This window comes from Carettochelys insculpta, chromosome 8 (assembly GCF_033958435.1).
Source record: "Carettochelys insculpta isolate YL-2023 chromosome 8, ASM3395843v1, whole genome shotgun sequence".
Taxonomy (NCBI): Eukaryota; Metazoa; Chordata; order Testudines; family Carettochelyidae; genus Carettochelys; species Carettochelys insculpta.
The window spans coordinates 24,223,333-24,244,004 of NC_134144.1; the positions used below are offsets into that span (position 1 = coordinate 24,223,333).

Genomic DNA, 20,672 nt, shown 5'->3' on the forward strand with positions numbered 1-20,672 from the left:
TTAAATGTTTTTCTTTTCAAGTTTTGCATAAGAGATGGCAATTTCTCCAATGAGTTAACCAAATAAATACACAATAAACTCTTTCATACCCGGCATTCTATCATCTAGAACTCTCAAAATAATTAGCATTTTAACCAGAAGTAAATTTTAGTTAATCTTCCATAAGTACAATATAGTGAAAGTAAATACAAATGAATCCAGCAAATACAGTATGGGTGCACGTACACTTGCATTCCACTTTCGAAAGAGGTATGCAAATAGGTGAACTGAAAATGCAAACCAGGTACAAATTTACATATTGGCACCTCATTCGCATACTCTAATTTCAAAAGAAGAAAGCCAGTGTAGACACTGCTCTTTCGAAAGTAAACCCATCTTCGAAAGAATCCTTCTTCCCTTTATTTAATGCGAAGAAGGAGTCTTTCGAAGATGGGGTTTACTTTCGAAAGAACAGCGTCTACGCTGGCTTTCTTTCATAAGAGGCTCTTTTGAAATTAGAACATGCAAATGAGGTGTCAAATATGCAAATTACCCTCATTTGCCTTTTTTATTTACCTCACTTGCATACCTCTTTTGACAGAGGAATGTAACTGTACACACACCCTATAAGTTTACAGTTAAAAGTTCACAATTGCATCTGCAATATATTTTTAATCACTGTCCTTTCTTCAGGGTCTGCATTACTACAGAAACATATATATATTTTAAACTGATGCCTGAGCAAAAGCATTTTGCAGCTGCTAATGGGTGGTGATAAATACAAGTCCATCAGCTTGTGTGTTCACAGAACATGCCTATGCTGTGGCTAAAAACATTTCTCTGATCACACAAAGACAGACATACACAAGGTCTGCTTAAGCTAGCATACTGAAAATAGCAATGAGATTCATTGAAGCACAAGCTAGCTGCCTGAGTGCAAGCCCACTGACCCCTTGAGTCCATACTTAGGTGGCTAGCTCCTGACACAGTGTCCACACTGCTACTGTTAGAAAATCCATTTCAGCATAGTTAGTACATCTGTCTGCCTGGCCTAGAGGCCTCTCTATAAGCTAGAGTGTAGATGTACCTGTTATGACCATGCATGCTCAGTGTTAAATTGAAGGCCTTCCCTCTGGGGAAAGATGTGTGAAATGTTCCAAGGTTCATATTACAGACCAGGGCAAGTATCAGAGAGGTAGCCGCGTTAGTCTGTAACTTCAAAAACAGTAAGAAGTCCTGTGGCACAGAGAGGGTTATACACTAACCGACATTTTGGAGCACAAGCACAAGTCTGGAAGAGACCTCAGGAGGTCACTGAGTCCAGCCCCCACCCAAAGCAAGATCATCTCTAACTAAATCAGCCCAGCCAGGACTTTGTCAAGCCAGGACTTAAAACCTCTAGAGATGGAGATTCCATCACCTCTCTAGGCAACGCATTCCAGTTCTTCACCACTCTCCTAGTGACATAGTATTTCCTAATATCCAAACTACACCTCCTAATCTGTAACTAGATACCATTGCTCCTTGTTCTGCTGTCCATTACTACTGAGAACAGCCTATCTCCATCCTCTGCACTTGTCCTTGTTGAACCTAGTCAGATTTCTTTTGGCCCAATTCTCCAATTTATCTAGGTCACTCTGGACCATATCTCTACCCTCTAATGTCCACCAAGCTTAGTGTCATCCACAAATTTGCTGAGGGTGCAATCCATTCCCTTATCCAGGTCATTAATAAAGATCTTGAACAATACCAGCCTTAGAACCGATCCTTGGGGCACTCCCTTTGCAACCAACCACCAAAATGGATATGGAGAATGTAGTGTAGTTCTGTATCCAAAAGAAATGGAATGGACTTCTCCTAGTGGGGCGTGTGGTATCTCTCAGTGATAGTGAATAATTTGATGTCTGAGGCTATATCTACACTGCAGGTTCCCCCCCACCCCCCATCATTACTTATTTCAACAGTCCAATGTCCAAATAAGTAATGCTGGAAAACCACATTCACACAGCCACAGCATTGAGAAATGCTCTCATTTACAGCTACATTTCACAGCCACAGCATTGCAAAGGAGCTTTCACATGAGCTGATAATAGCTGTGCTTTGTTCACACACAATCATCTTCAACTCTCAAAGGGGGCTGGGGTCAGCAAGAGGCCTTCCAGAGATGGAGTAACTATTTCGAGGGGAAAGCCTTCTTACCTTGAATTAGCCTGCTTGGCTGCATGAATGTTTACGGGTTTTTGTTTTTTTGTTTTTTGTTTGTTTTTTTTTGGGGGGGGGGGGGCGGTTCTGAAGAACAAATCCAGTTTAGACAAACCCTGAGTTATAGGATGCAGGGAAGACCTCTTTCTTAGCCTTACATTTTCTTGTTTTGTGTGGATGGGCCAAACATTCCCTAAGATAACCTTACCATGCTTTGAACAAAACAGTTACCATTAGAAACAAAACACATGCTCTCTATAATTAACATTTGTATTGCTGTTTAGTTACAACTAAATGGAAAGAAGTCATTTCAAGCTGCCTAAAATATCCAGTAAACATTTTAAGGGTATTATAATAAGTATTTCTGGTGTATCAATCACTAAAACACTGATATTGAATTAAGATGGATTGGGGGTGGAAAAATCAGAGGCCAGAATTTTTTGTCACCTGAGTGATTTGTCTCACCTTGCCAGTAGAAGCTTCCAGGTCCTCCAAGAAGTACCCTGTCTCCCTAGAAAGAATTTAATAATAATTAAAAATACCCTCATTACCATATGCGTCAAGCATAATAAACAATCATGGAATATATAGTAATTCTAGGAGCACAGAACTCTCTTGCAAAGTAAAGCTGCTGCAGCTGCAGAAACCCAGTCACACGTTATATTTTTGTTAGCTTTTTTTCTGATTTGAGGTGATACAGGCTTACTAAAAGCAAATCAAAAAAGAAACCGGAAATGTTGATCTTCCAGAATTTTATTAGGTTTAACACTACTGAGGCAAACAGACATCTGCTTCTGATCAATTTCCTTTCCCTTCGCCTTCCCTCACCACCTCTCCTTTTCAAATTCACACCAGAATGATTCATGTCCTTTTAGCTGAGTCTCCCACAAGCACAATTTTAAGACAGTAGAATATAGTTAGGAGTAAATCCTGTAACATGTTGCTAGAGGTTTGTAATATGACTGACTTCTGTGGAGACAGACTATTCTTTCCACTACACCTCTTCGCTTTCTTCTCCCCCACACCATTTTTTTAAACCAACTACAGAAAATGGCCAGCAGGGAAGTCTTGGTTTTGATCTTTTTCTGTATTACTTGGCATTGCCGTAACCCAGCAAAGTATGCTTGTAACTAAGCACAAATAGTCCCATGTAAGTCACTCGGACTGCAAGGTTTTTTTTTTTTTTTAATTAAAAAGAAAAAAAAAAAAATCGATTTTAAGTCAGTTAGCCTGATTTTTCCAAGTGCCTGTCCTCGCTGTAAATTCCTTTAGTTTAATTTATGGACCACTAAAATCGACATGATATCGAAATCCTAAAATCAAAATAAGCCGACGGGTGTAGCATTCTATTTGAATTTAGGAATCTGAAAGAAGGGTAGCGAGGATGCGACATATCTTTAAATTGAATTCATTAGCCTCCACAGATGTCCCGTATGTGCCCCACAATTCTCTGCTCTCTTCATATCCACTGCTCTCAACTGCAGAGGAATTAGGCAAGAAGAAGATGTGTTACAATTCCGCACCTGCAAACCTGGGGCTGTAGGGTCATAAGAGGCTGAAAAAAAATCTTTTTCTTTGCCCGGAGAACAGCTGTGGGGGTCTATGCCTCTGTGTATACCCCTGCTAGCTGCCTTTTTTTCTGCACTGCCTGGCACCAGCCGCTGGCGCCCCCATACCATGTGTCAAGCTAAGATGTGGATGGGGGTCATGCTTGTCTGGTAGTACAAGAAACTTTTCTGCCATTTACATGTTGTCCCGACCCCCACATTCCCTCCCTTCCCTCCCCCTGGAGGTACCACACAGACTGGAACATTCCCAGGCCCATCCGCATCACGTGGTTTGACCCTGAACCAATACAAGGACATGCTGCACAAGATGCCAGGCAGACTGCGTGCAGTAAGGGTCACGATGTTCAGGGGCTGGCTGTAACCAAGGCTCTTCTATCCACCATGGGGATGTCTCCCTCAGCAGGCACAATTTTCAGGGGCTGGCTGTAGCCAGGAATCTTGTAGCCACCCCAAGCCATACATGTCTCAACGAAGGCAATGTATTAGCTACACAATTATCACAGTTGTTGAAGTAAGGCTTGCAGCGAGGAATATTCATGTCCTAAAAGTCTTCTTTTCCATGTGCAAACTTGGCTGTAGTCTGGGGTCTTTTAGCCTGATGAATCTTTCCAGTTTCAGCATAATAACCACGTCTACTTCAACGTAAGGGTCTTCTTTCTCAGGTAGTCTAAATCCACATCCAAGTCTGAGAGAGGCACTCTGTGTATGGTCACAATTTGTCTGTCCACTGAGTACCAGCTGTTAGCCATCCTGGCTCATTACTGATGATTCATTTGAGTTTCAGTGTAACAACTGTGTGTACTTAAACATACTTAACATAGCAGGGGAAAGAGGGGAATGAAATGTGGGAAAATGGTGTCATATACCCACATCAACTTGTGGGACCAGAACACAACAGGGCTCAGAGAGCTGTGTGATAGGTTCCCACAATACATTGCAGCAGCACTTGATTGAAGCTTGTTTTAAGTTACTTGTATGTGGAAGCAGTAAGTCTATTTTGTGGGAAGCACATGGGAAGTTGAAAATGCTCAAAATAGAATGGCTAAAACCCAGTGTTAAGAACTCAATTTTAATAAAATCGATTTTATCTCATAGTGTAGACACAGCTTCAGACCACTTGTGTGCTTACAGCAATGCACTTGCTGATTTGTTGTGCTGAATCAAGCCCTGTGTTTGTTTATGAGATTCTTAACTCTGTAAACATTTTTCCTGTTTGGATTTTAAAATTAAACAAATTAAAATGGAAAATTAAATTATACAAAAAAAACACATTTCCAAACAGCTACTATATACATAGAGAAAGAAAACAACAGCTAGAAGATGCAGAAAATTTAGAGCTATGACTCAATCAGCAGCTGTGATTTGGGTCTAAAGGAGATATTGTACAGGTGAGGGGAGAAGAACATAGCCCCTTTCAGAGCACTGACTTTGTGACTTCAAGTGACCTGTGTATGGCTGAGTGTCAAATAAAATGACAAGATTACTGTAGTTTCACTTGACCTGAGGACCAGTGGCAGCAAAGATAAAACAAATAATCGGGCTGACAGTACCTTGAAATGCAGGTACATATGTGAGACATGATCTTTCAGTGCTGAGATGCACAGCACCTTGCAGGATCAGGCTTTTTAATGATGGCTTGTTCCAAACATTTTAATTACTTTATTAACTATTCGCCTTTTGGGATGATGGATCTTTACGTTAAAAATAAATACGTGACCGTATCACATACTGGTTGGAATTGCTGTAATTTATAATTGTCTGTGGACTCGAGAAAATAGATTACATCCAATGAGCACCACATACCTTTGTAAAGTCAATGCTAAAGCCTCCTTGACAAAATCCCTGTCCATCAGCATCAATAGTTGCTACAAAAACAGAATAAAAGATAGGTAGAGAGTGATACATTAAACTTTGTGAATAGGCTGGCTATAATTATATTGATCCATTTTGGGTCAAACATCATTGAATGGCCAGAACTTAGATTTGGTAAACTTGAACTCTAGGAGGTTTCTGGTTTGCAGTGACCAAAGCCAAAGGGCAAGTCCCAAATTAGGTATTTCAACAGTTTGTTTTAACATGGCAAGACAGAGATTTCTTCCCATTCTTCAATTCATCATCAAATATTGCAATCACTTTAGGGTTAGTCCTAGGCCTATCCAAGCAGAAGTAAATGGTAACTCCATATTTCTGCTGCATCAGATTCCAAATGTACTGAGGGAAAATAAATGCAACATATCTGGAAACAGGAACATACTTTCCTCTTTCTATGCAAAAATCAGAACTGTAGAGAATTGTAATATAAAATATTTCAAGGGATGTCTGAAGAAGGAAAAATAAACACATTCCAGGGCTGATAGTTCTCATGCCAGGATTCCGCCGAAAGAGTGTTTTACTGACAGTTAATCCCCTGGATATACAGCTTTAGGATGGAAATGCAGCAGGCCCTATTTATAACAGCGTGACCAGTTGAATATTTGTTGCATTATGTAGTCATTTATGCTCTTTTTATGTTGGATATCTATGGAATGTACTCCCTGCTGTTCTGCAGAACTTCTCAAGCCATTTTTAATCCAAAGGGAGGTAAGGAAATATAGCAACAAATCTCAAAAGTAGTCCCTTACTCTGAGTGCTCAAGCTGAGATATCTTGGGTCTTATTTCAGAGATCAGAGCCACCGCAGACCCCACTGACATGAACAAGGGCTGCACGTGCTCAGTGTTTTCAAACAAACAGGCCCATGATATCTGAAACTGAGTACAAGGAACATGAAGGTACCAAATAAATAAATAAAAATCAGAGGTCACTTTTGAAAATATTACCTTAAGTTTACTTCTACTTTTAGTTGCTGTTATCTGACACAGCTAAGCAGCACAAAGAACTCTGAACTGTCCTGTGCAGGGTACTTCATACTCATAATATGTTGCAGTATCCTAGTTACTTTCTTCAGTAGTTCACTGGCAGAAACTTTAATCTGCCATGGCACAGTTCACACAGTTAAAAGGTATGCCACTTAGAGCACTAATATTCTATTAATTCCAGATTCAGAAATTCCTGCACTATGATTGCAACAGAGTAACATCCATTCGCAATAAGAAAGTAGGCTGATGTTGGATGCTACAAAACAAGTTGCGGATATCTGCGTCTGCAGATGTCAGTGCAGATAACTGTGACTATAAAAGGGGATAATAACCATCCCAATGTGTGGGTGATATAAAAATTGTATCAAAATGTCAATAAAAATGTACCATGGGTATCCATGAATTTGCAGAGCTCTACAGACCTGGATTCTTCAAAGTTCAGAGATATCTGGTTCAAGGTTTTAGTTTGATCCACTGTAGGGAATGGCCACATATGTGAAATTTGAATGCAGACCCTGAATACTTGCAAGTTCAGGAGTGCCCATACTTGGAGCTTTAGTCTACGCTCTGCCTCCAACTGCCACAAGGCTAAATACCAATCTGATCACAGAAAAAGACAGAAGGCACGTAAACTGATTCTCATCTTATTCACCACATGCTTACACGAAATTGGCGTAACAGAAAGGAAACTGAAACTATTAAGTTAAACAAAACCTTCTATACATACTAGACCTGCAGGGTGCATATTCAACAGCTTTAGATCCATCGTGAAGATAACAAGTTCCCACAGGCTCTCTCTCTTGTTTCATTTCAGTTCTCCAATGATACAAGGGGGCACAGGCCTGAGGAAAAAGATGACAGTCTAGAAAACAGATCTCTCTTCAGAATGCCTGAGCAAGGTGAGTAAGCAAATCTTCGCATCTATTGTTCATCTGCAGACCCAAGAAAGACTGAGGCCAAAGCACTTTTTAGCAGAAGTATAGTACGTTACCAACACAATGCACAATTGTAAAAGCCACAGACAAAGAAATATTTTTATATTTAACTATATTATTAATTATATATTAAATTATATTATTAAATTATTATATTATATTATAATTATATTTACTATAATTATAATTATAATATTATAGAAGTATTATATTATTAAATTAAAATTAATTAATTGTTATATTTTTATAAATATGCATTAGTTGATAAAAAGTCACGTACAACGTTCACAGAACAATCTGTTGGGAAGGGCTTTAGAAGAATTTTCAGAAAATAACAACCATTAATTCCTGAATTACATTAGTCTTTCCCTAGAACAAGCAGGAAAAGCCAGCCCATAAACTTCTAATGAGAAACTCAAGTTGGATGACAAGGGACTCACAGTTTACTTCTGAAATGTCTCAAGTGTCTCCATAGCAGTATTTTATTGTACAACTGTCTGAAAAACATTACCAACCAGACTTACCAGAATTTTATCATTTTTAGATCTCACAGATGCTCCAAACCACTGATGAGACTTAAACTCCAGTGGATCATTAGGTGCAAAGTTTCTATCGCCTGCAAAGAATATTAAAAACACAGCATTGTAATACGAGACATTACTAGAGTAACAATACTAACAGAGAAAAATCAAGCCAAAAACCAAAATTATTTGAAGGCAGGAATAGCTTTGATAGGACAAATTTTTTTAAGGTGTGCTTATGTGCCTATGGGACCCATGACTAACACATAAGCAGCACAGGCAGAATTACTGTAAGATCACAAGAGTTTGAATTTCCACTCTGAATGTTATCAGATCAAGTAAAGATTCAAAAATCTACCAGTGGATATGTCTAGACACAAAGCAGGAAGAATGGTTATTGTAGAGAGCAAACCTATTATCTCAAAACATAAATTATTCATGTAAAGGAGTAAGTTGAACAAGACAGCTTGGGTTGACTTGTCCCTTCCTAAGGTCTTATGTGCATTCATTTCACACTGAGGCCTTGTCTACACTACACAATGCCACTGATCTTCTTCAATAGCATAGCTGAAGTTGACATACACACTGCAGCATCTTTCATGAGGTAAGCTCAGCAGAGGACGCTCTCCCATCGATGCTGGCTACTCCTCTAGCTTTGGTGGAGTACCAGAGTCGATGGGAGCACACTCAGAGATTGATTTATGTGATAAAGCAATGGCCAGTGAATTGATTGGTGCAGCATCAATCCATCACGTAGTATAGATAAGGCCTTAAGTTAATTCCCCTCAACTTACCTGAATTCCCCCACAAATACATGCCCTAAAAATTCATTGTTGCCGTTGGAGTTCAGGAGGAGTAAGTTAAGTTGAATGGCTTAAGTGTAAATCTAAAAACCATCTAACATACCCTGCCCTCCCCTGATCCTTCTCCCATTGAGAGCAATGGACACATTCCCATTTCAATCAAGCCCTTAGGTACAGCACTCAGGCTATGTCTGCACTATGAAATAAAGCCCAATTTATTGAAATCGACTTTTTACTACTTGATTTCATGAAGTCAAAGGTGAGTGTCTACACACATCCAGAAGTCTACATAGTGTGTCTCCACTGTTTCAGCTAGGCTTGACTGTGTCAGTAATGTAATGTATCGTGGGTATCTATCTCACAATGCCTGCAGCCCCACTGCATTCTGGGTTTTTGCGCCATTGTGTTATGGGAAAAAGTGCACCACAAGTATTTATTGGTGTCTGATATCATTCCAGAGTGCATTGCCCCCACCCCTTGCCATTGGAAAACAAATGTTCCAAGCAATTTTGTGCCATTTTTCCAAAGCCTGCCCCTGGCTCACACTGCTGCATGTTGCCACCATGGATCCTGAACAGCTTAGAGCCATTGCACAGTGTGTTACAGACACTACCTCAAGTGTCATACAATATTTTATTCGAAAAAGTGAATGAGAGGATGAGGAGGATGTGGACGTTGATTTGGATCACAATGAAGCACTGGAGACTAGGAATACACAGCTGCTGTCAAATTCTCTCATCCAGCACCGGTCAGGTCCCGAGGATGCTGGATGAGACAGGTTCAACCTGTATGTACACCATCCAGTTTGGCTTAGATGACTAGAATAAATGCTCCCCTAAAGGGTATGAATATGTACTCAGATACACACCCTATACAACTCATTAGTCACTCAAGTCATGTCTCCTGAGTTATACTGCCATGTTCTGAAGTGCAGTATCCCCCACTGCCTCCCCTCACCAGATCCTTTTCCTATCCTAGAAATGGGGAAAGGCTCTGGCAAGGGAGAGGCAGCAGAGAAAAGTTCCAGCAGCTCCACATTACTGAAGCCTTTCTTCCACCACAGGAAATGACTTCAGCACAACAAGTCTCCGATAGCATGGAAACATAAAGGAAAGGCTCTGACAGCTCGCCCTGACTGCAGTCTTTCCCTGCTGCCTCCACCGGGTAGAGCCTTTCACTGCTGCATGTTGCTACACATACCTCACACACAGCTGCCACAAGCGTGTAGTCTATGTAGACAGATCAGGAGTCAGATTTTCAGAAAAAGTTTGGCACAGATGCAGCCCATTGTCTGAAACTGACTTTTTGGCAAGTTGTATATAATTTGGTTTCAGAAGGAAAAGAAAGAGGGCCATGAAGTGCAATTTAGCTCTTGGCTCAAACACCCAAGTGGATTTTCACAATGAACGAATTACCAGCTCCAACTCCTAACCGGCAAGGCCAAGAAATCAGATGCAAAACCAAGAGTATGTGCCAGAGTATCACCCTGTACATTAAAGGAACTCTATACAAAATTTGGTGGGGAAGCAGAGAGAGAAATGAGAAAACAAATTTTAGCTACAATTATTCCATCTAATTCCTAAAAATCTATTTTAAAAGCACTAAGGATAAGTCTCTTTACTAAGACCACAAGCCACAATTTAAAACACAAACTATGCTTCACAGATATGTCAAAAGGATGAAGGAAGACAAGGTTATCCTAGCAAGCTCTATAAATTTTGTTTATCTGGTGAAACCAAATGCTAAATGAGTTCTTCTCAAGTACGGAGTGAACATTTTTACGTGATTAGGATTTCATCACAGCATTTATAAGCAACAACTTAACAAATGCTTCTCAACAAATGCTGAAATTGTATTTGAACAAAGAAAATTCCTGATAATTCTAGGAAGTAATTCAGTTCAAAGAAACACTGATAGGCTACTAGAGAGTTTTGCTGACTAAACTCGCAGTGCGTTCACATTACAAAGGTGTTCTGTTAACAGCAAACAGACAGAAAGCAGCACTTCTGCCAGCAGTGTTCTGCCATTTTCCCCAGGACGCAGAACCCTTTTCTGGACAGGCTCTGTGGACAAAAAGCCAGTGTGGATGTTCCAGGCGGCCCTTGTAGACAGAGGGGTTTTCCAGGACACAGGGCAGCCCTGTATGTTGTGCTTCCAGTTGGCCTTTCTGTCATGAGCGCAGCCAGGCAGTCTGGCTGTTCTCTGTGGACAGAGCAAATCAACAGAGCAATTGGTTTTCGTGTATGGCCGCAATCTGTTGACAAAAGTTTTGTCGGAACACATCTTCCAACAGTAACTTCCATCAACAAAGAGCTGTAGCGTAGACATAGCCGTAGTGTTATATTATGTTTGTATTGTTAAAGAAATAAGTCAGGAAACTCAAAAATAAAATTTCCACTAGTAACTCACTTTGTGACAGTGAAATTTTAAGCTACTCAGTGAATAAAATAAACAGAAATGGAAAAACAATTTTGCACTTATGCCGGTCTGTTGATCTATGACACAGTCAAGTTACAAAAACAACATGCACTGCCTAACATATCAATTTTGCTACCTCAACATGTGATATTTTGCATTTACCCTAACAAGTTTTTTTGCACTGACTGTCCAATGTATTTTGTAAAAGTGAATTTTGAGGTATTTTTCTGATAATATTTTCAAGCCTAACCAGCAGTGCATATAAATTTCTTTAAACACCCTGCTTACTATAGCCATACATACACCACAGTATAGCTATAGTAACAGAGAGTAAGCCATGCTAGTCTATACACTATCAAAACAAAAAGCAGTCAAGTAGCACTTTAAAGACTAGCAAAATAGTTTATTAGGTGAGCTTTCGTGGGACAGCCCCACTTCTTCAGACCATAGCCAGACCAGAACAGACTCAGTATTTAAGACACAGAGAACCAAAAACAGTAAGCAAGGAGGACAAATCAGGAAAAGATAATCAAGGCGAGCAAATCAGAGAGTGGAGGGGTGGGGGGGAAGAGCAAGAATTAGACTGAGTCAAGTAAGCAGATGAGCCCCTACAGTGACTCAGAAAGTTCCCATCACGATTTAAACCATGTGTTAATGTGCCGAATTTGAATATAAATGTCAGTTCGTCCACTTCTCTCTCTAAAACGGAGCGATAATTTCTCTTCAGTAACACACATATCTTGAGGTCATTGACAGAATGCCCCATTCCATTAAAGTGTTGACTAACTGGTTTGTGGATCTGGAGTGTTTTGATGGCTGTTTTGTGCCCGTTGACCCTTTGTCTAAGGGAGTTAAAAGTCTGTCCAATATACAAAGCATCTGAGCATTGTTGGCACGTGTATATTTGTATATTGTATATTGGACAGACTTTTAACTCCCTTAGACAAAGGGTCAACGGGCACAAAACAGACATCAAAACACTCCAGATCCACAAACCAGTTAGTCAACACTTTAATGGAATGGGGCATTCTGTCAATGACCTCAAGATATGTGTGTTACTGAAGAGAAATTATCGCTCCGTTTTAGAGAGAGAAGTGGACGAACTGACATTTATATTCAAATTCGGCACATTAACACATGGTTTAAATCGTGATGGGAACTTTCTGAGTCACTGTAGGGGCTCATCTGCTTACTTGACTCAGTCTAATTCTTGCTCTTCCCCCCCACCCCTCCACTCTCTGATTTGCTCGCCTTGATTATCTTTTCCTGATTTGTCCTCCTTGCTTACTGTTTTTGGTTCTCTGTGTCTTAAATACTGAGTCTGTTCTGGTCTGGCTATGGTCTGAAGAAGTGGGGCTGTCCCACGAAAGCTCACCTAATAAACTATTTTGCTAGTCTTTAAAGTGCTACTTGACTGCTTTTTGTTTTGACAGTACAGCTATGTTTAACTTGATGAGACTTTCTGCTGCACATGTTCACACAGTCTTAGTTACATTAAACCAAAGCCAAGTGACGCACAACTTAACACTACTTAGAAGCCCTGTAGGAAAGCATCTTGTAATTTACTTATCTTTACTTTTGGGAAGTGTTTATATTCAACAGATCTGATGAAGTGAGTCTGTGCTCACGAAAGCTCATGCTCAATACTTTTCTGTTCATCTATAAGGTGCCGCAGGACCCTTCGTTGCTACATTCAACAGAAACATTCATCCTTTCACCTTAAAAAGTACCCTAAGATGTCAAGAGCAATTAGCTCAAAATGGTAAAATAAACAAGCAAACAGAGGATATTCTCTGAGGGATAATACTTTAGACTTCAGCAGCCTTTTTAGCGGAGAGCACATGAAACGATAGCTTCATTTTTTCCTGTAAAAGGTATGTTGCTTTTTAAATTCGAACATCTCACTTGTAGAAACGATGGGAGATGGATTTAACAAACTGATATTATGAATGTCTTTGTCCACATAAAGACCAAAATCACTTTCAACACGGTGAAGGTTAATACATTTTCTAACACTATGAACCCCTGCTTTGCCCCCTCTCCAGTCAATCCTTAGCACTATAGACAAAAGCCAAAGGGAGTTCTCTCTACATGACCTCTTCAGTCCCGAGACAACCAACAAACGCCAATTAGATGCTGCAGGTGGCAACCATTTAACAATGTGCACTCTTCACTGTTAGGTACTAAACAAGGGGCAAGCAAGATACCGCCCATGGGCTGCAGCCAGCCTATGGACTCTCCCCACTGGGGCTCTCTGTACAAAGCAGACAGCTGCTTCAAAACAGCTCCACACTGCTTGAAGTGGCTTCCTGCTTCATGTAGCTCTCTGATCTGGACACTGGCATGAGGGGGTGGCTTCACACACTGCCCCCACCTCCTAGCAAAACAGTTCCAACTGCATGGTATTCACTCTGGATAACACCAATAATTAGCCTTTCTGGTACAACAATGAAGAAGCCAGAGAGTGCTAATGGCTCAGCAACAAAGACAATGCACCACAGATTTCAACCAGACTATGCGTAATAGCTGGCATGACTCAGCAAGGCATGAGACCAAATCACATGACACTGAAGTCCATTTTGGTACCTGTATTTTTTCCACAGACTAAAACTTAGCTTTGAATAACAGGTTCCCACCATATGCAAAAACTAGATGAAGTGGGGAGTGATATCATCTCAGAGCTTCACAAGAGAACTCCTGGAAATATCTGAGGAACAAAGACTGACTGAGGAAGGGGGAATCAGTAAAGAAATGTCTAGCCTATGTATGGAAACTTTGTGGACTTTTTGTATCATCAAGCAGAGAGACAAACTGCTAGTTCAACTCCTATCTAATATATCAGGCTGAGTTTGTGGTTTTGTTTATACGCTGCATAATCTGCTTTGATCTGTTTGCTATCACTGACACATACTTAAAAATATCTTTCTGTAATTAATGAATGCTTTACCTTAAGCAGAGTCCTTAAATTAAGTGTCTGGGGAAACCTCAACTTGTTTAATACAGGCTTGTTGCACATATCCTCCGCACATGGAGGGGAAGATAATTATATGAATGAGTTTGCATTGTTGAGATCATTGTAAAGTGCAAGATGGCGTAATTCTGGGTTTATACCAGATGAGTTGGGAAATTGGCTATTGTCACCTTGAGTGGACCACAGTTGGGCATGTGCCACCACTTGTCATCACAGTGGGCGGCAACAAGGCCTGGAGAGGCCAGCTATCTCACCAACAGAGCACCAAAAGAGATGCCAGCTCCACTGAGAAGCTAGGGGGCACAGTGGTTCCAACGGCTCCCAGACTGCATGTTGGAGTGACAATCTGTCACACACACTTCCGCAGTTTAAGTGATAAATCAGCAGCTGGCCGCCCACCAATACATAAGCACACCCTGCCTGTGAGAGAAGGGTTGAGTCACGTGAGACATGCAATGTTACCAATCTTATCTATGCGGTATCACTCTAAATATTGTAGTGGCTCTCAGAGAGGTGAATGGGGAGTTGCCTTGTAATTGGGTTGCAGCCAAGTTTGCCCTGGGGGTGGGGGGTAGGTTGCTGTTTATTGTTTTGTTATTTTTGCATATCAGAGGTGTTAATCGTGGCCTGGACTGAGAGGTTACCATCAATTCCAGCTACAAAGCCATTTCAGAGGGAATATCCAATGCCGAATTCAGAAACTATTGACTGATTAAGGTAACAGACCATATTTTCACATTGACCTTTTTCTTCTTGCTAGTAAGTACAAAGAAACTGCAGTACTTATTCTGTAGGAAATAAAGAAGAGGTACCATCAGCATTGATTTAATCTCCCATAGAGAAATTCGTAGCCCTGGAGCAGGCTTTTGGCAATATCTGGAATTACTTTTGAACAAAACAAAGAGCAGTCATGTAGGGCTTTAAAGACTAACAGAATAATTTATTAGGTGATGAGCTTTTGTGGAGCAGACCCACTTCTTCAGCTTTGGTATAGGGCTGAAAATGAACTGGCACAACAAATATATAACACATTGAAAAAAGAAAAAAAATCAAAACTGAAATCAGCTGTGGAAGAGGGCAAAGGGTAACCAGGAAATTACTTACTGCAAGTGTCTATTAAGTGACTTGCCTGAGATCACTACGAATATCAAAGATGGGGAAGCTGTCTTTGTAATGTGGAAGGTAATTACTATGTCTATTAAAGCCCAGGTGCAAAGCACAGAATTTGAGAACAAATTCCACTTCAGATATTGCCCTTTGTAGTCTTGTGTTAGTCTCCTTGTTGTAGGAGTCAGATTCTCAGGTGTTTAATACTATCGCCTACTCCGTTGAAATGCTCACCGATGGGTTTATGGGTATTCAGATTCCTAATGTCTGATTTGTGTCCATTCATTCTTTCATGAAGTGACTGTCCTGTCTGTCCAATACACATAGCAGAGACACGTTGCTGGCACACGATGATATATGTAACATTAGTGGAGGCACAGGAATGTGAGCCCGATAGTGTAACTGATGTGGTTCGGTCCAGTGATGGTATCTCTAGAGTACATATGTGGACAAAGTTGGCAATGGGGTTTGTTGCGAAGAAAAGTTCCAGGATTTTGTATTACTGTAGTATGGCCTGTGGTTTCTAGCGAGAATTGTCCTGAGATTAGGTGGTTGTTTGAAGAAGAAAACTGGGGGGTGGGGTCCTTTTGGAAAGTCCCATCTCCACGGGCGGTGCATGATTCAAAAAGCCGCACTTCCGAATCGCTGTGGCCACCGTTATGCTAATGAGGTGCTGCATATTCATTTCAGTGCCTCATTAGCATATTTCAAACCCACTCATTAACATGGCCCTTTCAAAAGGAAGGTCTCTCCGTTACATTCTTTTACTGAAGATTCAGTCAGTAAATGGCAATTGATCTTCCCTAACACCACAAAGAACAGTTATACTGGGTTAGATCAGTGGTCCATGTAGCCCAGTATCATGTCTTCCTCAGGTCGCAAAGCCAGAGGCTTCATAGGAAGTGAACAGGACAATTCTACAGTGATTCATTCCTTGTCACCCACTCCCAGCATCTGCCTTTCTGAGAATGGGATTATGTCCCTGTTCACCCTGGCTAACAGCCATTGGTGGACCTGTCCTCCAGGAACTTACCTAGTTCTTTTTTGAACCCTGTTATACTTCTGGGTTTCACATCATCCCTTGGCAACCATTTCACAGACTGACTGTGTGCTGTGTGAAGAAGTACTTCCTTACGTTTGTTTTAAACCTGCTGCCTGTTAATTTCAGTGAGTGACCCCTGGGTCTTGTGTAAAGAATTGAGGACAGAGCTGGGGAAGCCCCAGCCTGCAGTGTGCTGGCTCTGGACCCCCTGAAGCTCGGGGCTCCCCTTCCCAGCACCCACACCACTGCAAGGGAGGGAGCCCCAAGCCTTGTGGGCCAGAGTCAGGCAAGCCCACGGGCTCTGCCTGGCGGAGGGATGAAGAGCCTCTGGGCTTTGTGCATCACTTGTGCTCCCCTTCTCCCTGCTGAAGGAACAGCAGAGCAGCGTTGCCTGGAGAGGATTTTAAACCCCACCTCTTTGGCTGGCTGGAATTTTGGCCATTCAGAGCAGCAGGGGTGGGGGGTGAATGAGAGCAGATGGGAAGTTGCACTAGGTAAGCACCTCCCCGCCCCCCCAAAATCCCACAACTCCAGTTCCCCCCCGCCCCTGCCTCCTGCCCAGGCCCTGCACCTTGAGACCAGTCCGGAACGGCCATCCTAACCAGATTCCCACCCCCAGCCAACTCCTACCATCCTCCCAGACCCTGCATTCCCACCTTCCCGACCAGATCACCCAAACCCAGCCTGCTCTTGCACCCTCCCTCCTGCACAGACCCTACACAACAAGCCTCCTTCCCGGCAACCCCCTCCCACACTGAACCCCTCATTCCTGGCCCCAGCCCAGAGCACGGGGGAGGGAGGGCGGGCCAAAAATCTACTAGCTTTGCCCTCCCCCTGCCCCAGTCTCTGGGACTGCTGTGCAAGGGGAACGAAGGGAGGATCTTTTTGCATGTTTGTTTTTTAAAGCTAGGGACCATGTTGGTGAGGTGTTGGCTTTTGTGCTTCTCACTTGCAACCCCAAATGATTTTTCTGTGAGTCAGTGGTCCCTTGACACCAAAAAGTTCCTTGTCCCGTCTAGGACTTACTTGACTTACACCCTTGTACTCTAAGTGGAGCATAGGTCATCTACAAGTCTCTTCCACTTCACTCTGTTTTGAGACAAAACTTCTAGCTAACTCCAGGAGTACTCCCAATTGTTGTCCTTCAGTCTCAGCAGATCTCCTCCATGTTGTCCGAGGTCTTCCTCTTTTGTGTTTTCTTTGCTGGTTCCATGTGAGAGCTTGAGGGACTATGCTGCATGATGGCCTTCTGAGAGCGTAGCGTAGCCATGCCCACTTTCTTCTCTTGATTTGAACGTTAAGTGGTCCTTCTCCTGCTCTGTTCCAAAGCTCCTCGTTTTTGAGGAAGCCTTGTCACTTAATATGAATGATGTGCCTCAGGCATCTGTTTATGAACATCTGTAGCTTGTGATTTAAAGACTTTTTAGTATGCCAGGTCTTGCATCCATACAAGAGCACACTCTTCATGGTTGTGTTGAAGATCCACAGTTTTGTCTTCACAGATATTATTTGTGACCTCCATATGGGACAAAGAGGCTTGAATGCAGCTGTTACTTTACCTATCCTGGCATTGATATCCTTGTCTGTTCCCCTGTCTCTTCCCATAATACTCCCCAAATAGCTGAACTGCTCCATATCTTCCAGGTCATCCCTTCCCACAGTAATAGTGTTGCTGTTGGATTGGTTGATCCTCACTGTCTTGGTCTTTCCCTTGCTAATTCTCAGTCCAGTCATTGAGGCAGTTTGTCTAGTGTTGTGACCTTTTCTTTCATCCTTTCCTGTTGGTGTGAAAGGAGCGTGACATCATCAGCAAAATCAATTTCCTCTAGCTGTTTGAAAAGTGTCCACTGCATGCCTTGTTGATGGCCATCTGAAGTCCTGCTCATAATCTAGTCCAGTAGTTCTTAACCTTTACTGCAGCCTGCACCCCTTCGGCTCTCAAAATATGTTCTTGCACCTATTTTCAAACATGGAGATGAGGGGATCTATACACTTTTAAGTGCATGTTAAATATATGTAAATTAGTTTTCTTATTACTCACCCCAAATAATAGTACAGCAGCATACAAAAATACCCAAGTATACCCAGAGATGTTTGGGAGTTCTGCTGTGGAAGTAAACTGTAACCGACATGCTAACAGTGGCTAACTGAATTCAAACAAAGCTGCTGCGCCACCACATCATCAACTGTACATGAATCAAGAAAAATCCCACAACGTGGAAGTACGCTGTATTTTCAGGGAGATTATTTTCAAGTTTTTATGGTAATTGTAGTGAAATTAATATTTTGTTTGTATGTTACAGTAATTATTAAAAAAATGTATACTGTTAATAAATACATAGGCTTGATGAAACAAAGCAGTTGGAGTTATGTGCCTGTGCTTAATTTGTGCTTTCGATAATTTACCTTCTAAAAATAATCTGGCATGTCTCGCACCCCCAGAAGGGGCATCATGCGCCCCTGGGGATTGCATGCACCCCAGGTTAAGAACCACTGATCTAGTTCATTGTGATCAAGAACAGGCAGTGCCATGACTAGCTAATTTTGCACCTGAGGCAATAGAAAATTGTGCTTCTTTTTGTTTATAAAATTCTTAGTTTCACAGAAAAAGGGAAAATTACCAAACAATAAACAAAGGATAACAAAAACAGGTTTATTTATTATAGTTATGAGAGCCTCACACCTGCCCAGGACCTGAATACACCAGCTGTATGAAATCTGTCTGGAGGTTAAAGAGTAGGTGCAGAACGTGCCAAGGCAGATGCAATTGAGGAGAGCACCTTGCCTGCCCAGGAGAAATGGGCAGGGCAGGAGGCACACTAACCACCAAGTGAGCTGGCTGGCACTGATTACAGTTGCAGAAGAAGTGCATTATCCAGGTGGCGAGACAGCAAACTGGACACACTGCCTATCAGAATGACCCTGCCATGGGTAGCACTGGGACAGATAATTTGTTTGAGGGATTCAAGCAACGGAGGGATTGAGCTCTGTTCCTAGGTGAAACCTCTGGAGAAGAGTGTAAGAATATTATCTGCGCGTTGACTGTAGTGAGGGGGGCATTACCTACCCCAGAGCCTCGAGCAGGGGACTTCAACTAAAACAGCGAGAAGAGCCAGTTTTTCTAATTCAGTTACAAAATCCCATCCAAAAGCCGCAATGCATGAGAACAAGAGACAGTCCTTAATAACAACATCAAACCATACTTGTGTCAGTATCTCTTTTTAGGGGAGAATGTGCTGGTAGCTCAGCCATCCTAATCTTGCCACATCCTCCCCCACACCCAGAGAAACCCTACCAAGGAGGTATACATCTCTCATAGAACTGGAAGGGACCTTAGAAGGTCATCAGGTCCAGTCTCCTGCACTCACAATTGGACCTATCACCATCCCTGACACACTTTTTAAAAATCTGGCCTGCCTCAGAACCTTGACAGGCCCCTCAAGGATTGAATTCACAACCCTGGGTTACAGGGACATTGCACTACCTTGTATGTGGAGAGAAGCAGAGAGCAGGTATCACAACATAGGGCTCTCTCTCTCTCTTTGTAGCTCTTTGCAAACCACTTGCAATAGCTCAGAGAATAAGTATTAGGCACTTGCGTGTAAAAATTGGGTAGAATCTCTGTAAAATAGTACATCAGCACGCCAATGGTGCTCAGTGTGGTCTCTGGTTAACATCCAGCCAAAGCAGCGGTGTGTATGTGTGATGAGGACTTATATGTGAGACAAAGTACATAAACAATTATTTCAACCCCCATGGTGCCGGTGTGGTCCCTTCCCAGTCAGAGGTCCCAACTGGTCTGTTGTACAGATAAGGAGGCTGGGAGGTAAAGTGAGTCACAGGAAGAGGCATCAGCAAAACCCAGCAGGAGGCAGATCAGGTGACACTGGTGCCCATTTCCCCCTCACACCTGCTGCACAGACTGGTATGCAGGCTGAGGGTCTGCACCCTCCATGGATCTGGGTGGGAAGGAGTAGCCAGGGCAACAGTAGCAAAGCTCAAGAGGGAGGAGTGGCAAGGCCCAGACTGATCTCAGCGTGCACCTCCCCTCTATGTCCACCGCAAGCTCTCCACAAACTCAGCTCCTTCCCCAAGCCCCAATCTCCCAACAGCCCCCAAAAACCCCTACAAGGCCAGGTGGTGAGCTCCCAGGCCAGCGGTGGAGGGGCGCCACGAGTGCCCACAGCAGCTGCAGCTGGGGCAGGGTCACCTCGGGGAAGCAGTCAGCCGGATGGACAGCTCCATCCCAGCGGCACGTGTCTCTTTAAG

General features: G+C 42.3%; 1 protein-coding gene across 1 annotated transcript in view; it reads right to left on the bottom strand.

The window, feature by feature from the left end:
• ITGAV (integrin subunit alpha V) overlaps nt 1-20,672 on the bottom strand; it is a 92,406-nt gene that overhangs the window by 52,385 nt on the left and 19,349 nt on the right. The window contains exons 3-6 of the mRNA XM_075001638.1: nt 8,066-8,157; nt 7,334-7,448; nt 5,553-5,614; nt 2,647-2,692 (exon numbers count right to left, since the gene is read on the bottom strand). Coding sequence (XP_074857739.1) covers nt 2,647-2,692; nt 5,553-5,614; nt 7,334-7,448; nt 8,066-8,157 — 315 coding nt within the window. The remainder of the gene's footprint in view (nt 1-2,646; nt 2,693-5,552; nt 5,615-7,333; nt 7,449-8,065; nt 8,158-20,672) is intronic.